General features: G+C 35.9%; 1 protein-coding gene across 5 annotated transcripts in view; it reads right to left on the bottom strand.

The window, feature by feature from the left end:
- Window positions 1-4,486: 4,486 nt before the first annotated feature.
- CNTLN (centlein) overlaps window positions 4,487-23,552 on the bottom strand; it is a 199,272-nt gene continuing 180,206 nt past the window's right edge. The window contains exons 24-26 of one of the 5 annotated variants that reach the window (XM_054053477.1): window positions 13,757-13,942; window positions 12,904-12,981; window positions 4,487-5,186 (exon numbers count right to left, since the gene is read on the bottom strand). In XM_054053477.1, the coding sequence (XP_053909452.1) occupies window positions 5,085-5,186; window positions 12,904-12,981; window positions 13,757-13,942 (366 nt within the window). In that variant the 3' untranslated portion in view covers window positions 4,487-5,084. The remainder of the gene's footprint in view (window positions 5,187-12,903; window positions 12,982-13,756; window positions 13,943-23,552) is intronic. The other 4 variants (XM_054053476.1, XM_054053479.1, XM_054053480.1 and 1 more) reach the window with 4 other exon arrangements.

Below are 23,552 nucleotides of genomic sequence, written 5' to 3'. Positions count from 1 at the left end.
AGTGAATTTTCTGGATGTCCCTAGGTTTAAATTGTTTAAAAACAACACTGCCTTTAATATCTTCCTTGTATAGTTTTGTTGGAAATATCATCTTGAAAGTGTTGAGCTGATACTACTCTCCAAACGAGAATCAGTTCTTCACTGAATTTGTAACTTGCGCGTGTAATCTGAGCCTGGTTCCAGTGAAAAGGGTTTTTTACACTGTTCATAAAATATAATCGAGGCAAGTACTTTTAAGCCTTTCATAGTGAGAAAGATTGTTTCAGAAACCTTCTACTGGTGGAGCAAAGATCAAATAAGCAGTAAAAAATCTGTTCATTAAAGAGACAGAATGCAACATATGTGGCAGAGAAAGGTAAAAATTTGTTTTCTTTGGAATATCAGTCTTTTTATTCTCCTTAAAAAAATCTCAAACTAAACTTTTTTTTTTTTCACCTAAAAATGCTGATACTTCCATTTTAGTTTGTTTATATCAGATTAGAAAAGTTGAATGGAAGTACATTTATAACACTATTAAAAGATTAAGAAACATCTTCAAAGATATTTGGCAACCTTTCCAGCAAAGTTTACAGAAATACTTGTAATGTTATAACTTCAAGAGCACCCTGGAACTAGTGCTAGTACTCTTATTTCTTCCTCTTCATCATGAAATATAGTTTATGGTTTTGGTTTTTTTTCTCCTCCTCTTTTTCCCATTAGGATAATTAGGTTCTATTTTCACCCTAAAAAGAAAACTGTACTAAAAGTCTGTTTAAAAAAATGCACAAAACTGTATCTACCACCATTTAAAACTTAAGAAGGAAGAAAATCTTTGCCAGAGCAGGCCTGATAATTTTAGGTAAGTAATGAGGTATTCAGCAGAGACATTTGTTTTATCTCAAGTGAGAAACACCCTCCTCCCACCCTGGCCCAGTCACCTCCGAGGCTTTTATAGGAATAAACTTGTAGCTGACAATACATCTATTCTTCCTCTGAAAACATTTTCCGTGGTGACTCAAAATACCCTGCGCAGTACAATGTACAAAGAGGAACAGATAAGGTTACGAACTGTTGAATTTCAGAAGTACAAGAAGACTGGCATCTCACAGTCTCTAAAGTGGGACAAGACGACTACCTACACTGGCTTGTATAGGAACCTATGTCTTGCTGTAACGAGTGCTGCAGCATTGTCCATAGGCAAGTGTTGCATTTAGAGGTTAAATACCAGAGCCTGAGCCATTTCATGGTGCCCAGGCCCCATCTTTCCCAAAAGGAAGTTACCCCTGAGGCACAGAGAGGGAAACACGGAGCTTCCAGATCTAAGTAAGCATTTTCACTACACAATTAAGACAGTAAATTATAATCTGACACTTGCTGCCCCAGCTTGATGCCCTTGGAGGGTGGAATATGACTGGTAAGAAAAAGGACACACCACTGTTGCAAGGAAATTCCACATGCCATGAGCGAAACATCAAACACACCAGAATCCAAGGGCAGACACCCCTTAGTCTGCATGCTTCTGTTTCAAAAGGTAACACGATATTAGTGCTGAGAGCACAGTTTTAAAAAAAATTTCTTAAAATACATTATTTAAGTTAATCCTGTCTGCATCAAAAGGAACAAGTTAGTGTAGGAAATAAGATGCAGAGACTGATTTCTTCAATCTCTCTCCACGTGTTTGCCCTAGAGAAAAAAGCACTAGCCAGAAAGAGGTTGGTTGAGGGACTGAGGAAACAAACATGCTGACGGCTCTTCTGGCATCTTTGCTGTCCCACAAGCCTTCGGTACACCAGCTTCTCTGAGCAGAACAGCAGGAATGTAAAAATAGACTGTATCTTCTAATTCTAAATTTAGAAACTAAAAAAGCAAAACTATAGTGGTCATGATATATTTTGAGAATTCATTTCACTCTGGTACTGGATTAGCAAACATTAAGACCTGCAGCCAAAGAGAGCACATAGGTCTCCAGAACAGCTCTGAGGGCCGCTTTCTCGAGCAGGGCAAAGACTGCCACCCCACTTGAAATCCCAAATCAGTGGTTGGTGATATGATGTCATGCAGACTCAAGCTAGCTAATAATAATAATAATAATAGTAATAATAATAATAATAATAATAATTACTACTACTAATTATAACAACAATAAAAATGCAGAAATTGCAAATGTCTGTAATTTTGTTTCCAACTTTTACATCAAGTCCGTATCAACCTGCTTCTTGGTATAAACTTGAGACAATTCCTTAAAATGTGTCTAGTGGTGAGGCTTCCAGTTTAACACACAGGCAAGAGGGACATAGCATTCCTTTACAAGTGCACCTGGCACTTGTGGTAGGTGTTGGTGTCAGCTGCTTGTGACCTGCGTGGGACAAGGTCTGGGACTGCCCTAAGCACTTATTTGTTTGATTTATCAATACCAGAATCACTGATTAAAAGCTTGGTAATTGCCAATAAATTAATTTGATGTAAATTCCCCTACATGAATTTATTTTGTTGCCTGTGATGACAAGATACGTTCAAAGTCCTTTACGTGATCTCTTCTTAAGGCTTTTTTCTGGCCTGAGTTTTTTTCTGCCAGTTCCACTACGTGCAGTCCCCACAGAGCTGGCTTGTTGCTTGCTTGATCAACACACTGTGCTGATACCTTCAGTGACTCACTTGCTTTTCCCAGACTGAGGTGTCCATCTGCCATTTCCATGGATCACAAGTGCTTATGGCAGCTCCATGAGATCCCTCATTAGTAAGTGAACATTTACCTGAAGGAGTTTAGGCCTCATGAGAGAAGTCAGAGTAAATTGCTGAAGACTCAGATGAAGGGAGAGAGATGTATCTGTGCTGTGGTATGTATGTCCTGCAGAAGTTGTTTTGGTAAAGAGTCCAAAGACAAAGTTTTGGCCGGGTAAATTTATCAGGCTTATTGATCCTAATAATTTTCAAAAGAAGGAGAAAAATAATTCACCATAAATGCTTAGGCTACAGAGATTTATTAATAAATTATTTTCTTTGTAGACCATTTTTTGGTCTCTTGTGACGCGGTGCATCAGGGAAACAGCTGTAGAAAAATTACACTTCCTGTGTTTTCCATTCTTTGAAAAACTGGTAATATTTCTGCCTCCACCTGGGTTTAAGGATTTTGTTTTGCTCTTTCAGATGAAGTACATAATAATTTGGTTCTGCAGCATTCACTGCTGTTGTTTACTCTTGGTCCAAGAAAAGAGCTCTCTCCATACCCAGGTGGCCAGGAGAAACAGAAATTTGCAGGGCCAGTAAAGCAAGACGTTTAAGTTATAAAAAAAAGCTACGAGCCTGGGAAATTGCCTCAAGAAATTATTTGTTTTCCATGTGAACTAGCTCACATTCCCTGCTCTTTCATGAAGATAAAAAATCAACAAGTGCTAAGATGAGCACCAACATCATTCTTGCACCGGCAGGTCTCGCAGAACATGGAAATGAAAACAAAGAGGGTAACTTTCACAGAGTTTTGCCTTCATGAGCTTCTTTGCAATGCCCAGAAATACAATTTATGTTGACATTATATTAAAATAATTTTTTCTGGAATTGCTGAAAAATATACAAACATTATTTCAATATATTTTGATGGATTTATCTTACATAATTTTTATTGGTATAATTTTATTGGCATTGGCTCCCGTGTGAATTATTAGGTTCAGTAAAACCCTGAAGCAAGTAGTTCCACAGCTCAATTCCCTTTGCCATGAGGGCGCCTTCCTTTTGCTTGCTTTGAATATTTCACCTGAGAGTTTCATATGACACCCCTTACTTCATGCTTTGGAAAAAGCTGGTATACAATCAGTCCTAAAGTTGTGTTTGGTTGTTATTTTTTATATAGGGCTAGTTTCAGATCCTAATTTACAAGTGCAGGTAGACTATATTTGCATGATTTTCAGTAATTCCAATAAAAGTTCTTCCCTGTTGTCACCAGATGTAACTGAGCAGAAGTTTAGTGATGTCTTCCCTTCCTCATCCTTTCCTTTGAAACATGAAACAGTGTACTCCATAAATTAAAAGAAGTACAGTCACATTCGAGGAAAAGCACTGGACTGACATGCACAAAACTTTTGTTTCATGCTTCTGTTGAGTGATCGCAGGACAAAGAGATCTTGCTTCTGCTTCCCCACTTGAAATGAATAATGATAATGATATCTGTTGTAAAACAACTCATATCTATAGATGAAGACCCTTATGTGAGATCTAAATGTTATTAACACATAAATTCAAAAACCTAGGTCTGTTGGTTTTTTCAAGTGGGCTGGTCCAGGGGAATACAAAGTCTTAAGATCAAAGATGAGAAGAAGCAACAATAACTTGTTCGTAGCGCCACAGAAATCTTGGTGGAAACAGCTGATAACATTTTCCCAAGGAAAGTGAGGGCTCGCAGCTTGGTGTTAGCTGAGAAAGTACAGGGACTACTAATGAAAAAAACCACACACTGGAAATAAGTTTATTGTATTGAATTTTTAGAATACAATTAAATACATTGTACACAATACATTTCAACTCAGAAGAGAAAATACATTTTTTTCCTCAGGAATCTTATTCTACATTGAAAGCTTCTATTCTACAATCATTAATTTTCTTATTTTTTCCAACATAAAGAAGGCATATCATTTTATATACCATATATAAGTGAACTTGGATTTACAGAAAAGCTAAAAGAAATTAGGTATTCAAAACCCCAGTGATGTTCCCAGTTCCTTTGTAAATCCTACTTCTACTGTTCTGATTAGTACAACCAGGATTTATTTAGCTGCTTTTTGTACTTTATGAATTGTACAAAGGCATATTGGTCCTATCAAAAACATCCTCTCTCTACAAAGCCTGCACTGGTGTTCGCTGCTAATGCATTTAAAGGAAAAATGTTTTTAACTTTGCGTTGATTTGCAGCAATTTTTATCTTCAGGAGAGCAATAGCACACTCTATTTTAAATAGGAACATAATTAATTCCTCTTGTTCAACAATTAATTAGTTCACAGTTTCTACTTATGTATTGAATGTGTGTATTGACAGTTCCTTATGTAAAGAGGAAAGATATGAGGAAACAGCAACACATTTTAGCCACGCTTTGCAAAGACACGTCCTAGCAACATCATACAGGGTGTTTCATGAGAGAATTGTACTCTTCTACCAGTTTCTTCTCCTCATTTAATTTTTCCAGTATAGCATCCATTAAGTATGAGGCAAATGGAAACTGAAAAAGAAAATAGTTAGAAAATAATTATTGAACTTTATTTTCTTCATGTGAAAAACATTTATTAAGTATCTTTAAACCATCAGATTTCACTTAGTTCTGACAACTAGCACACATGCAGCCATCTGATTTTTAAAGTTCATCTGCCTAGTTAGTGTCTGAAAATTTTCTCTCTATCATAAAAATGATAAAAGAACAGAGTAAAATGAAAAAAAGATAAACACCTTATTGAGCAATTCATGCTTTACTGACCATGTTAATGATGTAAACTGCAGTACCAGCATCTCTGTCATTTATCTTCAATCAGCTGATCAATAAGAGGTTACAGTCAACTCTAGGGCATGTAGAAATGGTAGCGTATGTTCACTACTCTCAGGAGGATTAGACAGAAACTACCAGTACTGCTATCAATGCTGTGGCAACTGCCTTTGACTCACATGTGAAAATTTGTAAATAAAAAAACCTAAAGCGAAAGAAAACCCAAATTCCCAACAGCTCCAATTGCATTGATTGGGGTAGTATACAAATATCTGCTTTTCTAAAACACGATACTTAAAAGTTGTATTTACTTATTTAGAGCAAAAAGTGCAAGCCTCTTTTATAAAAATGTCCTCCAATATGAACAACATATTTATACAATTGATGTCTTCAAAGATAGAGATTTGGTATATTTTTCAGTGTCATTGCTTTAATGCTCAAAGAGGTATTTTTTCACAGTTTTGGTGCACCAGTGCACTGTAGGCTGGGAAGTGTTTTTGGGGGTGGTACAAAACACTAGTCATTGCAGCTCCTCCCAAAGAGAGGTCGGTGCTGCAGCAGAGGAGAGCTGAAAAGCTTTCATCCAGCTTTGGAAAGTCTCTGTCAGCTTCACAAAGCTGTGTCAGCTTCCTTGAACTCCTGGTGAGACCAGAGGTGATTGAGGAGTCAGTCCCACATGAGAAGTAACAGCTGATATTCATATCAGAAGGCTACTAGAAATAAATCAGGCAAAATATAGCAGATGGTTGTGCAGGCCAGTCACCAGCTTCCCTGTTTTTCACAACCATAGTTCAAGGCAATACTTTTGCACCTAGAACCAGTCTCTAGTTCCACACTTGAGTTCTGCTGCTCTGTTTTTTTTTTTTTTCACTTCATCATTCCATTTTAAAGAGAAAACTGTATGGTAGTTATACCAGAGAGAGTACTGACTGTTTCCTAGATATATGAAACAAAAATTATAAAACAAACCAACCCCTCACACATAAAAGTACATCAAATGCAAATACTGAGGTAATGGCTGAACTGATATACCAATATGAATCTATACACTGATAATTACCATTAATAACAAGTCAGGAAAAAAAATCTAAATTGGTAGCAAGGAAAATTTTGTTAATAGAATGTATGTATCATGAAGCAACTGTAATGGCAATCCTAAATGTTGCTTAACAGTCACTTTGCAGCTACAGAAAAAGCAGAACGATTTGCATTATATCCCTTTTCTAGAGCCAGGGATATTTGAAGGGCTGGTGCTTGCCAGTTTCCATCTGTCATAAATAACTTCTGTACATGGTAATAATTTTCTAGTAGACATCTACATCTGTCAGCTTTCTCCTGTAAACTACTGTGACAACTTTTTGGGGATAAAGGGATCCAATTCACTGAGCACAAATCTATTCAGAGTAATATAAGACATAATCTTATCAGAAATTCTGTTACACTTACTTGCTACTGTGCTTTAAAAACACAGACCCCAGCATTCTGTTCACTCTAATTGCTCTATCTCCTTGTCTAAATGTTTTTTAATGAGAACACTATGGTATTACTTCAAAGTCTTTAATTCTTCTTGCCTAGCTTGACTACATTAATTTCTGATACCCTTCACCTCCTTAATGTTGTGCCTGAAATGAATGGTTTGTTATAGATGTCTCTGACTCATATCTACCTACCTACATTTTACTTTCTGCTCACTACTCTCTGTGGCTTCCATGTCATAGCAAAGTTATCTTTCAAGAACTCCTTCCATTTAAATAATTCATTTAAATCAAGAGCATTTGAAAGTTGAATGTTACATGGCTTTCTCAACATGTGTTGGTTTCAGAGAAAGTGCTCTATGTTTTTATCTAGTTTTTTTTCCACACAGACATCCAGAACTGGATGATCTCTACAGTCTTCATCTTAAACAGAAGACTGTCAGATGTACTTTCAATGATGGCTCTGTAATTATCCCGGGAAGCTTCCCTCTACGTTCCTCCCCAGAACTTCACAAATATTGGAAGATATCTCTACTCCAAAGTATTCACCTAAGCTTCCAAACCTGCCATATGCTTGGGGCAGGCCTTGGGAGTCCAGTGAGTGCTAAGTGGACACCTAAGGAGTGAAAGCTTGCTAATACCATGATAATTATATATTTTAATACAGAATGATACTTTCTTCAAATGCTTTCAGTTATCTATGCCATAATCAATTTATCTGAACACTTAGCATGAACAATGATAGCAATCCTAAATCAGTACCTTATTGTAGTCCTAAAGAGAAGCAGCATTTAACTGATTTGTATAAATTTAGAAAATTTGAGAGTGCAAACTACATGTGGATTTAAAGATCTTTCTTTATTTATTTATTTACCTTTACCAGACTTATAGATTTCTTTTTTTGATACTAGAAAGCTATGTGAAAGAAGTGGCATACTTCTTACACTACATATCAGACAATATTTTTGTGTATAGATAGCTGATAGATATGATCCTAAAGAGTCAGGAATGCTGACAGTTATTTCTGTTTCTCTCACCTACTTATTCTGACCTTGAATATCCTTCTTCTGGAGATCCCGTCCGTAAAAAATAAACTAGTCATATCTATAGACTTTACATGACATGACCGAGTCTCACTCAGCACAAATGCATAAACATACATTGATGAAAATACTCAAAATGAATGCAAGGCAATGCTGTTATTCTACTGAAACACAGCACCTCTATTCAGTGTACAATGTTATTTGGCCTATACTTCACAAAGACTAACATGTACTAACATAAAAATAAAGGTATTTAATTTCTGGAATACATGAGTTAGTTGTTACACCTATTTTAAATCTCCCCATATGGATCACCAGTTTAATACATTTGCCCAACAAAATTATCCAAATGCACTGCAATGCTGCTCAAATTGAATTAGATGAATCACACAGAATAACCTGAAACAAAAGTAAACTCAGATTAGAATGACCAAAACTTCCCAATTTCTCTATAAACTAAAAGTCAAAAGTTTACAAAAAATCAGAGAAATGCTTCACTTCACTATTGATCTTTGTCCATTCTGATTTGTATTAGATGTAAATACATAATTGTCTAAATACATATGTGCCTGTCTGTATTCTTGAGAAATCAAGTCAACGTCTCCTTGGTTTTAGTGCAGGATAAGTGACGTAATGTGGTTTTGTTTCTGTGTCTGAGAGAAAACATAGATTTATAACACAACAGATTGTCAGTGCACAGAACTAAGCTCTTATTTTCATAAAGACAAGAAAATCATAGTTACTTTCTGATGGTCTGATACAAATCTTAATGGTGCCCAGAGTCTGGTTCAGAATGCACTGGTGCTGCTTTTTAAAGTGCAGGTTCTCGAAACACCTGGTGATGCTGGCAATGGTGAGTGTGTGCATATGTGTTTGTGCATGGGTGAATACATGTGTGCAAGCGAGCAGAGGAGAGGCAACAAGCAGAGACTTATTCAAACAGAAGGAGAGGACATACACAGGAGAGACTAATGAAAACAAAGCAGGCAAGTACCAACCCAAGACATTTGAAAGGAAACAACCATAGGTTTTAGTGCTATATGGCGTTTTTCTGGAAGTTTTCACCATTGCAACATGATCTGTTCACTCATAATCAGGTCATGAGAGGAAAGATTTTATTATGCAGCTTTGTTGATATGAGATGTGATATCCCAAGGAGTACATGAGGAGATAGGTAAGGCAAGTGCTGCTGTATATCTGATAAGGGACATTGCTAAATCAATGCTGTCAATTGGTTCAACACTTGGAAGAATTAGGCAGATGATTTGTATTTCATTAAAAAGTAGTTCTTGGAGACTGCAGGCAGTAATCTGGATTGGGCTAACATCCTGTACTCACATACAAAATTATAAGCATATTGTTCCAAGATGCTGTTCCTTACAACCCCTCACAATGAATGAAAGCCTTAGGTGGTAAAAGAAATCTTGTCTAACCTATGTGGAAAGAAGTCATCCTCTTGATTTAGCTATATAAGTTTCCTATGATGGGAAAAAAAACTACAGAAAGTTGCTAGTTTGTTCCTTTTATGATTGTAAATAGACAGTGCTGCTGTATCGTGCCAGGTTCAAATAATAAGACATACACACCTAGACGTGAGGGAGAAAGTAGGGAAGAGTCTCATAACTCGTCATGCAAGCTGTAAACACACATATGTGAGATAACCACACTTGTTTCCTCCTCTCCCAAATACCATGAACCATTGAAAACTCAGTGGTCCATAATGTGATACCTTGCCCAGCTTCTCTCTCCCATGCTTATCACTAATGCATAATTGATGTGAGTTCTCTATACACGATCCAGTTTTCCCTGTGCAGGTGGCAAATACCTGCATGCATTGTTGTGAAGACTCTCCACACACAGGTTCTTCACAGGTAAGAGAATCATTTACCTTTTACCTTAATGTCAGTTATTAAGATGTTTCATTCTTATACTTCAGTAAAAACACTCCAGTCACTGGCTGTTGATGTACAAATACAAAAAGGCCACTGAAAAAACACTTGTTGACCATTCAAGATGTAAGTTTAGGCAATAAGTGATTTTTACTAGCTTTGTAGAATTCAGAACATGATTGTACTTTTCAATCCTATGGGATTATTCTTTACATAACTTGATGCAAAGATGGTCTCTATCAAATTGTAGGCTTCTTAGCAGAGGTGTAGTTTCTTCACATGTGTTTCCATACTATTTGATAAAATAAGGACACACATACTCTCTCTGTGAGCTTCAGGAATGCAAAAATACTTATCACTGAAATATTAATATTCTTGTAAAGCTGACAGAAAGTAGACTTTCCTGTCAAAACAGTATGGAAAACAAAGGTACAGATAAAGTGTAAAACAGAGGAGTGCTATCCTTTATCATTACACTTCAGGGGAATCTATAAAATGACAGCAAAAAGCAACTAGTGCTTCCCTCAGTCCTCCTCAAAATTCTAATGCAGCAGTAAAATGGCGTATGTCAGTAATAAAAATAAAATGTCTATGACATTTTAAATGTTATCGTACTGTCACAGCGGAATAAAATTAGCTTGAAAAATGATCTAAAGGGATATGATGCAGTTCATTATGTATAACAGCAACAGCAGCAGTTTCCCAGTGTTCATAAAGGTTTCTCCATTAAATTTACCTCCAGTCAATAATTAGGAGTCCACAAATAAACCTAGGCAATTAAATCAATACTGCTGGGCAATTATGTTCGAAAGTCCTGGCACAATGGCACAAAAAGACACTATATCAAATTGCAATACTAAGTGATGTGATGTAATTTTCAACTGAACATTTTCTCAGAATAACAGAAAAAGGCAAGCCTGCATCTTTGTTCAAGATGTAAACAGACACACGGTTTGCCAATCTGTATCATTAAGTAAGTAATCTGTTATGAGTGAAGTCCTGTAAGAAATCTTACGCTTCACCATGAGCTTTAGTTTTCTGATCAGAAAACTTACCAATGCCTTCTAAATGAAACCACAGCCAAACCCTCTACAAGACAGAAGTTAAGCATTTTAAAAGGTAGAGATCTCTTCTGCGAGGTACTCCCAAATAGAGAAAAGAAATCACAGCAATTTCCATCCTTGTGACTTAGCATGGACAGAAATTAAAAGCAGCACTGGCTTCAAAAAGCATTAATCTCCTTGTGATTTTAAAGATGGTCGGCTTGCCAAGAATTACTTTTACTTTCAGAGCTTCTCCTGAAGAACCCCACAAGATGGAGCAAAAATCACTGAAAACCGCTATTAACTTGTACACAAACTGATACAGCTAAAAGCAGTGAGCTCCTCTATCCTTAGCTAGCATTTGCAATCCTAATACAGCTGGCTACATAGTCAATAACCCCCACACTCTCTGAAAGCTGGTTTTTGCAATTTGTGTATATCAGACACATTGTGTGTAAAAAAATTCTGCTTAGGATTTTTTAATGAACTGCCAAAGAATGATAACAGAAAATAGCATAAGAATTCTCTGTTGTATTCCATGAGTCTGATTCATATTGTAGAATCTGTAATATGGACAGAATTTTCAAATGTATAGATTTAGATAAAATCCTAAAATGAGCGGACTTTAATGCATAGAAATATTTGTGATTTTACTGCTGAGTTTCACGTAACACTATGAGATTAAATTAAAATGCCACTATTTCTGACAAAAAAAAAAGCAATTGATAGTTCCATCTCCTCCACTGCAGTAATTAATTAGTCTTAATGGCAGTAATTTTTGATAATGAAAGAGGGAAAACCTGTAATTTTTAAAAAATCTGGTCATAGGACACAATCCAGTCACAAAAGCTATTCATGGTAAAATATGTAAATCTGAATGTGATTTTTCCCTTGAAATGGCTTTCAAAATATTTTCAATAATTCACATTCTTAGCAGAAACAAACTACATTGCTAATGGACCTATGCTAGTGAATATGCATTAGGAACACTGGATTTATAAATCAAATTCTATTTCTTTTCAGACATCAGCTACCTATAATCTGATTAAAGAAGACAACTAAAATATAATGGAAAAGTTTGAAGAGTCAGTGTATGTTGTCAGTGATGTCCAAACAAAAGCCGACTATAGCTAGAAAAGCAGGGCTCTCACCTGCCAATAAACTGCCCTTGATCACTTACAAGAGGGGAGCATCCCAGTAGACTCTGTGTGTATTAAAAAAAAACACTTGAAAGAGAAGAAAAAGTATCACACAGGTCACAGCAGCAGTCTCAATGGACCCCTCAGGGATTTCTGCTAGTCTCAGCCTTGTCATCCTCTATGCAGCTTTCCTCTCTGCCCAGAAAATGTCGATAGGAAAATGTTTGAGGGGCCTCTGGTGGAAATTTTTTCATTCTTTCTGCATTGACAGGATGCCAAATCAATATTTACTTCCCACTAACAAGCTGCTCAAGGTCTCAGTAGAAAATATTGTAGAGAATGCGGGAAGACACGATAATAAACAGCTGTCTGGCTATGAGGAAAACATGAATTGACTGGAAACAGGTCCACAGTAAAAGGTCACTGAAACCCATGAACTCCTCAGGTGTCCATATCAACTACTAACTTTAAAGGCACATAATAAAAAATCTCTTTTTCCTAAGAGGTATGAGAGAATGGATCCTTTTCACTCTAACAAGCATTACACAGTGTCTGAATAATTCAATTAACACATTTGCCAAGATCTGTTCAGGTTTTCTCCAGAATTGTTTCACTGGTTTCAGCTGTTAAGTTTGCTACGATGAATTCTTGCTTAAGATATCTTCAGTTTTATCCCATGACTCTTTATTTTAAGAGAAATGAAAATGAAATCTTACAAAACAAGGATTTCATATTGCCTCATCACAGTATAGGTTGGGACCATCAATGACAACATAATTACAAATGCAACAGATGAATTACAATATAAAACCACTTAGCTACCTAGAGTAGAAAGTTATAATTAATTTAGGAAAGATATAAATTTAGCACCTGTGCTTCAAGAAGTTTCTGTATATACTGCAGCCATTCTTTATCTTTTTCAAATTCAATTTTTGTCTTCGCTGTTTCCTAAAAATAGAAAAATATTAACAGGTACAATATTCTGACAATATTTTATTTAACCAATGTGCAAACTCTCTTTTGTGACTTCTGTGACATAAAGCTCTAATAAGGCTAAAATTAAGTCATCACCAGACTACTAACGCAGCTCAATAATGGCCAGGTCCTGGATACTTTTATTGAAGCAAGTGTATGGGCTTTTTCATGTATTGTTTGATCAGGCCTAAATAAATCTGGATAAGAAATCCTATTACTTTATTTAATACGAGTGATTTGATGAAACATGATCAATATATTTCATAGTAAAATGTATAATAGAATGAACAAAAAAAGGCAATGGATTCCCTCAGATACCATCTGTCTACTAGAAATATCTTTAATAGATATCACAACTGAAGAAAGGAAGCATCAACGGACTCAATCTGGCACAGCAAGACACATTCTAATTTTGGTTTTATTAATGGAGATGCCTATTTAAAATGCATAACTCTGCGAAAACATATAATAAAAAAAGAAAACTACTAAGGATTTTCAAATAATGTAGCTACATCTACATGATCAAAACAGTATATTTATGTTTTATTTATGCATGCCCAAAGTCTTGCCACCTTACGAGTATCTAATCTGACCTTCTTATTTAAATCCAACTATTCTGCTCTTTTTGTGCTGGACGCTGCATAATGAAATTCCAGTCTTTAACTGGAAATTCTTTTCCTCAAGCACAGAAACATGCAGCATCTTCTGATTTAGCACTTTTTTACTGAAGCATCCTTAAATAACTTACTTCATCATCTTCTACTTCTAATATCTCTTCAAGATCAGCTGTTGAAACATTAAGGATAGATGCTGCCAACTGAAAACACTCTTGGGAAAGACCCTTTTTGCAAGCCCTCACTTCTCTCATTTTCTTTGCTTGTTTGATTTTTGTTCTCAGCTCCTGTACGCCGTGCTGTAACTCCCTGGTTAGAGCCTGGAAGATGCAAAAACAATATCATTTAGACTAAGCTCCTTTAGATAGGAATATTATCATCAGTCTGTCCTATGGGTTCAAAAGGATATGTGCTGTAATATTAAATAATATGGTATTTAGTACACAGAATATGAATTAATGCATTAAAACAGAAAATTCTCTTAAATACAGGTACATTTTTTTATGTCTTTAGCAAAACAATTATATTCACAGTGACAATTCATAATTTCAATTAAAAATCCTTTCCTGATTCAGTCTGCCAGAAATGTTCTTGAAATAACAACAGAAGTGTCCAGCTTTACTATGGTCAAAGATCTTAAATATCTTAAAGACCACAAAGATCTTAAAGGTCATTCATACCTCACTGCATGAAGAAACACCAGTATATCTCTTTATTCAAACTCTGAAATTTCATTTTCCACCAAGACAGGGTAATTCAAAACTGTCCTGGCTACCGATTTTTCACAATATAAGTCCAACGGCCCAAGCCATCACAGTAGTGGTTATCCATGTTGGTAGCAGCATACCCTTGGACCACACAAGTCCACCATATTATTGTCCAAGGATTGCACAGGAAGGGCTGTATTGTCTATGCAGCTGGCCCATACAAAAGACCAGCCAGGGAGTCTCTTAGCAGATAGTAGGTGTTCTAAACGGATAGCAGTCCAGGTGGTGGGAGAAAGATCGGGTGCCAGACCAGAAACATTCCAATTGTTCTTTAATGCTGGCTTTGACAAGGTCTGAAACAGGGATACCTCAATTTTAGATTCTGTTTTGCTGTTGAAGTCTTTCAGTTAGTTTTAAGCAAGAACCGGATCTTGATTGGATGTCCAATGCTGCACAACTATGCTGCCCGTATTATCATTACTACTATTACTAATGACCACAAAAACCAATATTAATAAAAGGCAATCTTTCTATGATCATTTCTGAAGTGTGTTATGAGCTAAGCTGGAAAGATGCTCGTAGCCTAAAAAAAAAATCCAGAAAAACCAGAAGAATACTATTAAAAGAAAACATTTTGAAAGGTTTAAATGATAGGAAATGAGAACCATTATCTGGAGTGGAAAAAAAGGGATTATCAGGATTTATAAAGCTGATAAAAAACCTAGGAAAATGAAAAAATAAAGAGAAGACTAGATAAAAAATTGTACTCATGGTTAAGGGGAAAGAAACCAAGCAGGGGTGAGATCATTCTTCTTTGTTTATTTGAAACATGTTATGAAATATCCCGCTGAGAAGACTTTGTTGATCTGAATAAAAACTGAACAGAATCCAAACCCGATTTTGGTTTTTGTTCCCCAACACCACACAAGTACTGGGCTTGGATAATACCTTCCCCAGCTGAACACAAGCCAAACTGCACAACAAAGAATTGAAAGATCCTTTCTCGTCTCCTATTCCTAAAGCTCTCTGGTTCAATGAATACCACTAAGTGTTAGTATAAAACATTGGTTGGAAAACTAAAGTTACTTTGTTTCAATGTTTATGCAAGTATGACAAAACCATTTTGTCAAAAGCAGAGCAAGACATTTTATTTAAAAACTGTTGGCTGAGACACAAGAGCAGTAATTGATTGTCAGAAGATCTTCCCATTGAGTTCAAACTCCATGACTAAAGCAGAACTGTGATTGTAAACACAGATCCCTTGGCTGAGTTTAAAATAAGAGAATAAGATTTTCTTTTGATCATCATATGTGGGACTCATCTTATTATATTATCTCTCACCAGTAGCTGATAAACTCCCCAAAATTATTTTTTCTGCACAATCCCTTCATGTCATAGAAACTGAATGCAGAAATTTGAAGGCTGTTTATTGGCATTTGGGGTAAAGCACTCCACAGGCTCTTATGTATCCAAAATACAGTCATTAGGGAGCACTTGTTGATCTATTTCAAAGAAAGCAGAACAGATTCACCCAACTCCAAGACTTGCTTATTTTCCTACCATTTTCCAACTTCAATTTTTTGTACTTAGCTTAAATTTAATTATTAAAATGAAAATTAGCCTACAATGAATTTTAGGACAAGAGGTAAAATGAAATTTGTCCTACTTTCAGATTTAAGTGTGGTTCGCTCCATCCACAGTATTTTCAACAAAATATCTGTATGTAGACAGAACTGAGAGGAATGAAGAAACCTAAAACATTACAGGCAGGGAGCTAGGACAACTTGGATCAAGCTCATAGAAGGAAATGGACTAAGGGAGAACAGAGCCTCAAGTACAAAAGCACACACTATGGAAAAGAAATACAGACAAATCACAACATGTTTTTGTAGCATTTGAAATGGTCCAACAGTAAATTTTTCCAGCAGCATGTAGATGTGTCTGATAATGGCAAAATAAGCCCAACTGCACTTTTTCAACCAAATCACATCAAATCAGCTTCCCGAAATTCAAAAGTAAGGAGACCTCTCCCAGACAGGTGATCAGGCTGTGATCAGAGGATGCACAGTTGTATGCTGGTGCAAAAGGAGTAAAATATCAAGGAAATTAACTGCAAAAGCACATGGAAAGATGACAGGTAATGATAAATACCTGAGCATAGACAAACAAAAAGCATGATAATAAACAAAGTTAAACATTCATTTGAACATCTCAGATAACATACAACCATCGTCAGATAATACTCTTATGATATTATTAAATACATTTGGTTGGTGTATCCAAACCCTAAAAGATGAATGAACAAGCCGACAGCAATAGCAACAGTGGAACGCAAAACCTGTAACTCCACTGTGCTTGAAGAATCTGCATCAACAATTTAAAAAGGGGAAAAAAAAAGAAGAAAAAGCAAGTTTAAACAGAAATCAGGAAGAGAAAATTACCATCAATAATTCTGAGTTGCAAGCAAACATGCTATATATAATCACAGTACGTCATACATATAGAGGACTTACACTTCAATTCCTTTTTTCCCCCAAAGAGTTCTAAACCACTAAAAGACCATAAAAGAGTTCTAAACCACTTTCACCATATGTGAAAAATAAGGCTACTTTATGGACTTCCAAGCTGGTCTGAGAGGCGAGCTGGTTTTGAACCTACCCTCGTGGCATTATTAAGTTGTAATAATAATGTTTTGAGATACATTTTCACTGGACAAGTGCCTTAAAAAATTATAGCTTCCCTATGACTTCAAGTTGCTTTTCTGCTAATATATCTTCATCCATCATATACAAATATATTCTTATGCTCGATCTTTTACTTTTTAGTGGTTTCATTTATATGTCAGTTCATGCTTACTGCAGAAATTTTCAATGTCAAAGTCACACAGGTCTTTCACCGAGTTAGGAAGAACCATTTCCAAAGTGAAAATTGCAAACATCTAAGTTAACCAACACAGGTTTTGTTCTAAGTGTACTGAAGCCAGTATAATATCATTCTTTGATCAAGAAATCGATCCAATGCATTCTGGAGCTAAGTGTAGGATTTTAAATGAAAACATTTCCCACTGTGTATTTCAGAATTCCTTGCTTTTAAACTTATAAGCATACACAGGTGATATAAACTTCCTACAATGAAATCAATGCAAACTATAACTTCAGTACTATATTGATGTTTGATAACAATGCATTTATTAGTACTACTAATACTAAGATTTGATCTTTTCTCCTTGATTTTCTTTGGTGTCAAATCTAAGGGGCCTTTTATTAGTAAAGCCATTTTATCAACTTGGATGTTGCCATCAGAGTTATTCCTGTGGGATATGCTTAGCTGTTACAAACCAACTAGAATAGGAATCCATGATTAATTCCTGAAAACAAAGCTACAATGCGTCTTGTCGGACAAGTGTAATTGCTACCAACTAGAAAAAAAAAACACAACACACTTAAAATTCTACTAACAAGAGCTTAAAGTACCCAGGTCCTTTAAATCAGTAGCAATTGTTGCATTATCTACCAATTCCATATCGTTATACAAGTATATATTAGATCTACTGGGTTGCATACAGTTCTAAAACATCTCCCTTATAAGCCTTTTCACTTTATATCACAACATAGAATATTCAGTCTTAAGACAATAGTCTTCAATTTTAGTTTCAGCACACAAAACACTTTCTAGCACTACATCCTTTGCCAGTTCTAAGATGTAAGAAGACAAAGGTCTTTTTTAATTTAAAAGGTCATATTTAATTACACTGGAAGATGCTGTGGTGATGCACAGACTCTGACAACACACTATTAATAAGGTCTTCACATCCCAAAAAGTTCTGACACTCGTTGATCCTCCAATTGATAAAAAATGATAAACAGTCCTAACAAATGCCATATCACCAAGTCAACGCCTAAAATAATTCTCATAATTACCATGTTAACTTACACACTATATTGTTATTGTTTGTAGTATAATAAAACTTAATGGCCTCAAAACAGACCAAAGTCTGATGCTAGCTCTGTAGCTATGCACAGCTAGATTTCAGTCTCGCACAGGTGCAGATCTCATTGCAGATGCCATGGCTCACATTATTTATGGAAAATTTTAAGCTTTACTGTGCTTTGTACAACAGTAATAATGTTGTGATAGGCCTGGCTGGAGTTAATTGCCTTTCAGCAGCTCCCATGGTGTGGTGCTTTAGACTTGTGACTAAAACAGCTTGGCTAACACACCGGGTATTGCTGAGCATCAAGGCCTTTTCTGTTTCTCACTCCGACTCCCTCGGTGAGTAAGCTGGGGTGCACAAGAAGTAGGGAGTGACAGACGACCTGAACTGACCTAAGGGACATTTCATACTATTATAAACTGTTGCTCAACAATAAAAACTGAGGGGGGTGGGTGATAGTACTGGCAGGTAGCCACCACTCAGACTGGCTGGGCATTGCTCTACACCCCTTGGGTGGCCCACTTTTCACTTCCCCCCACTCTTTCTTTCACTTATTTAATAGCCCTGTCCCCAACACATACTTTTTCTTGCTTTTGCTCCCCAGTCTCGCTGGGGGCAGGTAGTAAGCAAGCAACTATGCGGCGTTTAACTGCTGGCTGGGGTCAATCCAGCACAAATGTATAGAACAGTATAACACAAAGAACAAATCCATACATAGCATTTTGTGTGTAGTTCAATATGAAAGTGTCTTTAGATACAAGTAATGTGTTCCTAAAAGCTCACTTCTTTTGTAGATTAAGATGGCGTGAGGATATGACTAGAGTACTACACCAAAAATGAAATGCAAAATCTATTCCGAAACAAAACTTGTTTCTTACAGAATCAAAAGTATCATGAAGATGTTGCAGCTGTCTGTGGAAAGCAAATTTAAATTTCACAGAACTGAATGCTGAGCTTAAAGAACTTCTCTAATTTCGTGGTAGAAGAATTATACCTGGCCTAGAGTTAGAGCAGATCCTAGCACTGTAAAAGGTTGAGAGAGCATTGCCACGCCAAACAGCTCACAATCAACAAAACAAAACAGAATGAGCGGGTGAAGTGGCACAAAGAGATGATGTCATGCACTGCTGAAACAAGCATTCAAGACTCATCAATGAAGTACAGTTATTTATTGCCTTTCTAAAAATGACTTTCAAAAAACTTTCAGTAAGAATGTTTAAATTGATCTCACAGTATGATCACTGTATTTCAGAGGAAAGAAAAACTCTTCTATATTAATTTCAATTTTTTACACATATTATTTAAGTTACATCAACCAGCTCCTTCACTTGAACAAATACACCTTCCAGGCATAATCATTTTTTTGATCAGAAAAGGGACAAGGGTGTTGACAAGAAATAAAAACAAGAGAGACCACTACAATAGATTTGCCTGGCCAAGGACTCTAAAATGAAACAGTCTCACCCAGGGGAATGAGTTAGCCTCGGGAGGTTAACTTAATTCTTACGGTCCTCATAGATCACAGGCTATTTCAGAGACTCTAGCAGATGCCCTGGAAATAAAGAGTGCAAAGGTGCAGAGGAAATATAGACCAGTCTAACCTTTTCCCACCAACTTCAGTATTCAGTAGCAAGTAAAAATGCTGCTGCCAAATATTAAAGTGGTAGTAATATTGTTCTACCAATGCCGCATGGGTTATATTTATAATATGCTCTTTTAGTTTTATTTACCTGCCTTTGGTGACAGTTTCTGATTTAGTTGTAAAATTTATAAGCATACAAGTTCAAACTATGTGGCTCAGCTCTTGTATTTATTTGTACACATTTCATGGAATTAAGATAGGATTTTAATATCTTTTTCCATTAAGAATAAAGTAAACAAATGAGCTGTAGAGTCCATTAAAATCCAAACGTATCAAAGATACACCCAAGGGAGTAACAGTGACAGTATTATCAAAAAGCCAGCAGACCTGCAAAGTTTCAAATGCTAATTCAATGAAGAGCTGAAAGGGAGTAATATAATAATACGTTGATATATGATTTAAAATAAACAACACTATTTATGTTGATTTGCACTGAGAACAGTGCTCACAACTTCAAAGAAATCAGTGGAAGGTAAAAGCATGTGTTGTCTAGAAGAAATGCCTCACCTTGCATCTTGTAAGAATTCCATTTTACATAAAGACTGAGAAATTGCAGTATACGCATACAAAATAATGTGATATTTGCACCCACAACCTGATTTTCCATATCCATTATCACAAGCAAATCTCAACACATATGAGCATAACTAAAGATCTAACAGACAAAATCTGAAAAATTAAGTAAAACCCTATGGCAAAAGCTATCTCCAGTTTGCTCTCCAGCATCCTAGCCCAATCTTGTCTTCTTCATGGCTGTGAGCTATGGATGACAGACTCTTGAACTAGAAAAGGTGAATGCAATAATATCCTAAATCAAATTACAGTAAGAACACCTGGAAAAGTGTAAACAGATTTGAACATTATCATTTTTCAGTTGCTAAATCTAAACCCACCATGCCTTTACTGACAGTGTCTTTGAGTTACATAGTATAAAAAGGGCTTTGGTACTTCAGTATTTGAACACAAAATTCAGCATCTTGGCATTTAGAACTGAAGGCCCCAAAACCAGTTAAAATGCAATAAGGAAGACGACTACGCTATGAAGGGAGAAATAAGATACTTTGTTGTGTAAAATTTGATAATCTGATTCCTGTTACTTCTGCTACCAATGTCATTCTGCATCCTGTAACGAAAATACCACTCCTTCTCAATTCAAAACCTTTGAAAACAAATAAGTACTTTATAACCACAAGGAAGAACCTTAAAAGCATTTTAACCTATATTTGACATTTATAAGAAAAGGAAATCTAATATATTGTGCTATGTCCTAAAAGATAGTTCAATTTATCTACAAATTAATAGAAAAGTGACTTACATCATGGCCAGTATTTATTTTTGGATTGTTTTCAAACCAAAACATATTTAAACCAAGATGCAGCAATGGACTTAGTCTGGCCCAAACACAAGGTAGATCATATTTCTATAGAGAAGTACACAAGACATACTGAAGAGTATACTTGCTTTAAAATTCTCTTTGTCACCAAAACCTAATGTTTTGTATTGCTGGTGATGGTTTTCTCTTTCTCTTTTCTAATCCTTTCTTGATAACTGTTCAGCTATCACACCTTTATTTATGCATGAAATCTTAGTCTTAAAAATCTGTTTGTTTTCATAGTATTCTTCATAACATGGCTTTAAGTAGAATGAAGTCACTCCTTGCATCAGCTAGGCACCTCATTTATAAAACATACAGAACATGCTCACTGATATGAGGGACATTTGGTCATATATGATATTACAGCTTCACAGTTCTCTGATCTCTCCAGTATATTAAACTGTAAAAAACTTAAGTTGTAGACCAAATGTTATCAGTGATGCTTTTTTTTTTTTAAGTATCAGCAAACACTGCATAATTTACATTGTACTGTTGCTAAATTTCAACACAATTACCATGTTTTGTGACCTATAACAGGGGAAAATAATAGTTTTCTTTATAGCTGAGAATGAGTTGAAATACGTGTAATCAGAGTGGTATGACAGGCAGAATAGCTCTGTCAAAATATACTGGTTTCTAAAATTATATTTATGTGAAATGAGCAATAATAATAATTTAAAGTCCTATTTAATTCAGCATTTAAGTCCTCCCTCATTTACATAAATTTTTTCCCTGCTGTAAATTCATTGGTTTCAACAGAATTACCTCTGATTTACACAGGTGCTAGCAAAACTAGCATAATTCCCTTAGAACATCATATATTACATTTATTTACACTGAGGAAGAAAAAAAAAAGGCACTGATAGAGACTAGAGCTTTACACATGTGCAGTAAGAAATGCCTGGGATCTCAAAGAGTTTATTATCTGAACAGTTAGGGCAGAGAAAGTCAGCACAGTTATAACAGACATGGCAAACAAGAATATTCAGGGCTAACCAAGAAATAGTGAGGTGAAGCAACACTCCAAAGGTCGTATAGCAGGTCAGTGACCAAGATGTGAAGAGCACCAATATTTTCTGATACTCAGTTCAGTGTCGGAGCTTCTGCTACTCTTCTGCAGAAACACATGCAACGCATGAAAACTATAAACCAGACTCCCCTTGTAAGACCATTGCACTGCTGAAACAAACGTGTTTGAAACCTTATTTAAGAGGTTAGCTCTGGTACTCCTTATATTCTAATTCCATAAATCTTATTGTCTGTTTTCTTAAAACACTGTCACTTGTTTGTTTTTTTTTTTTATTACACTCTCCTAGAGCTCTACACACCCCTCTCACAGTCTTCTAGCATGTGTGGTGGGGAATGTCCTTAACTCCTACCCTTCAAACTTACTGTGGAGCCTTCACAAGGCTCTGTATATGGGTTCTTTCTGTTCTCTCTGCTTCAGCTTCCTTTCCTAGTAATCTCATCAACATACATTGAAAAATTATTTCTACATGAACTCTTAAATAAATCATTATTGGAGACCCTTCTCCTCCTTTCCAAGTTCTGTTACTTTTCCTGTCATTTTGCCAATAGTTTTCCAACCTTTTCAAGCCCAGAGCTTTTATTATATACTTGGTACTCAAGTGTCCATCTCTCAGGTCTTCCAGTGAGCCCTTTTTCCAGTCAACATAATTTCTATCTTTTAAACAGTGAACTGGCCATTATCTTTAAACTAGGCATCTTTCTAACTATCTCCAGATTATGCATGGAGCTCAGTATCAACTTTAAAGGGCAGTCTCTCCAAGCCATTTAATGGAATCACAGGTGGATCTACACCCTTCCACGGAGTGCACTGCAGAGTCTCCAAACAGCTCCCAGATGAACCTGCTTCAGTCTCATTATCTGAAAAACTGAGAAGATTCTTTTTTTCCTGAGGCAGAAAACAAAGTTATTTGCAAGTTAGTGAAAAGAGTTTCCTGTTCAGCTCTAGTTTGTAAGATCTATTCACACAGTACCTAATATTAAAGTCATAGTCTAGGAGAATGGTTCCCAGTCACTGAGAAAAATGAAACTAATATCAACAAAATCACCTGTGTGAACCAGACATGCATCTATGTAAACTTAGCATGAGACATACATGTGCAGCTACCAAAACTGGAACAGTTCAAATAAATTTCTGTAAACTCTTAATGCAGAGGGATATGTGTATATATATATATATATAAACTCAACATATTTTAAGCTACATTTATTATCACCGATCACAGTCAAAATGCAAAATGAACTG

The sequence above is a fragment of the Cuculus canorus genome, chromosome Z (genome assembly GCF_017976375.1).
Source record: "Cuculus canorus isolate bCucCan1 chromosome Z, bCucCan1.pri, whole genome shotgun sequence".
In the NCBI taxonomy this organism is placed as follows: Eukaryota; Metazoa; Chordata; class Aves; order Cuculiformes; family Cuculidae; genus Cuculus; species Cuculus canorus.
The sequence above is the reverse complement of the archived record's forward strand: the minus strand, read 5'-3'. Positions and strand labels throughout refer to the sequence as shown.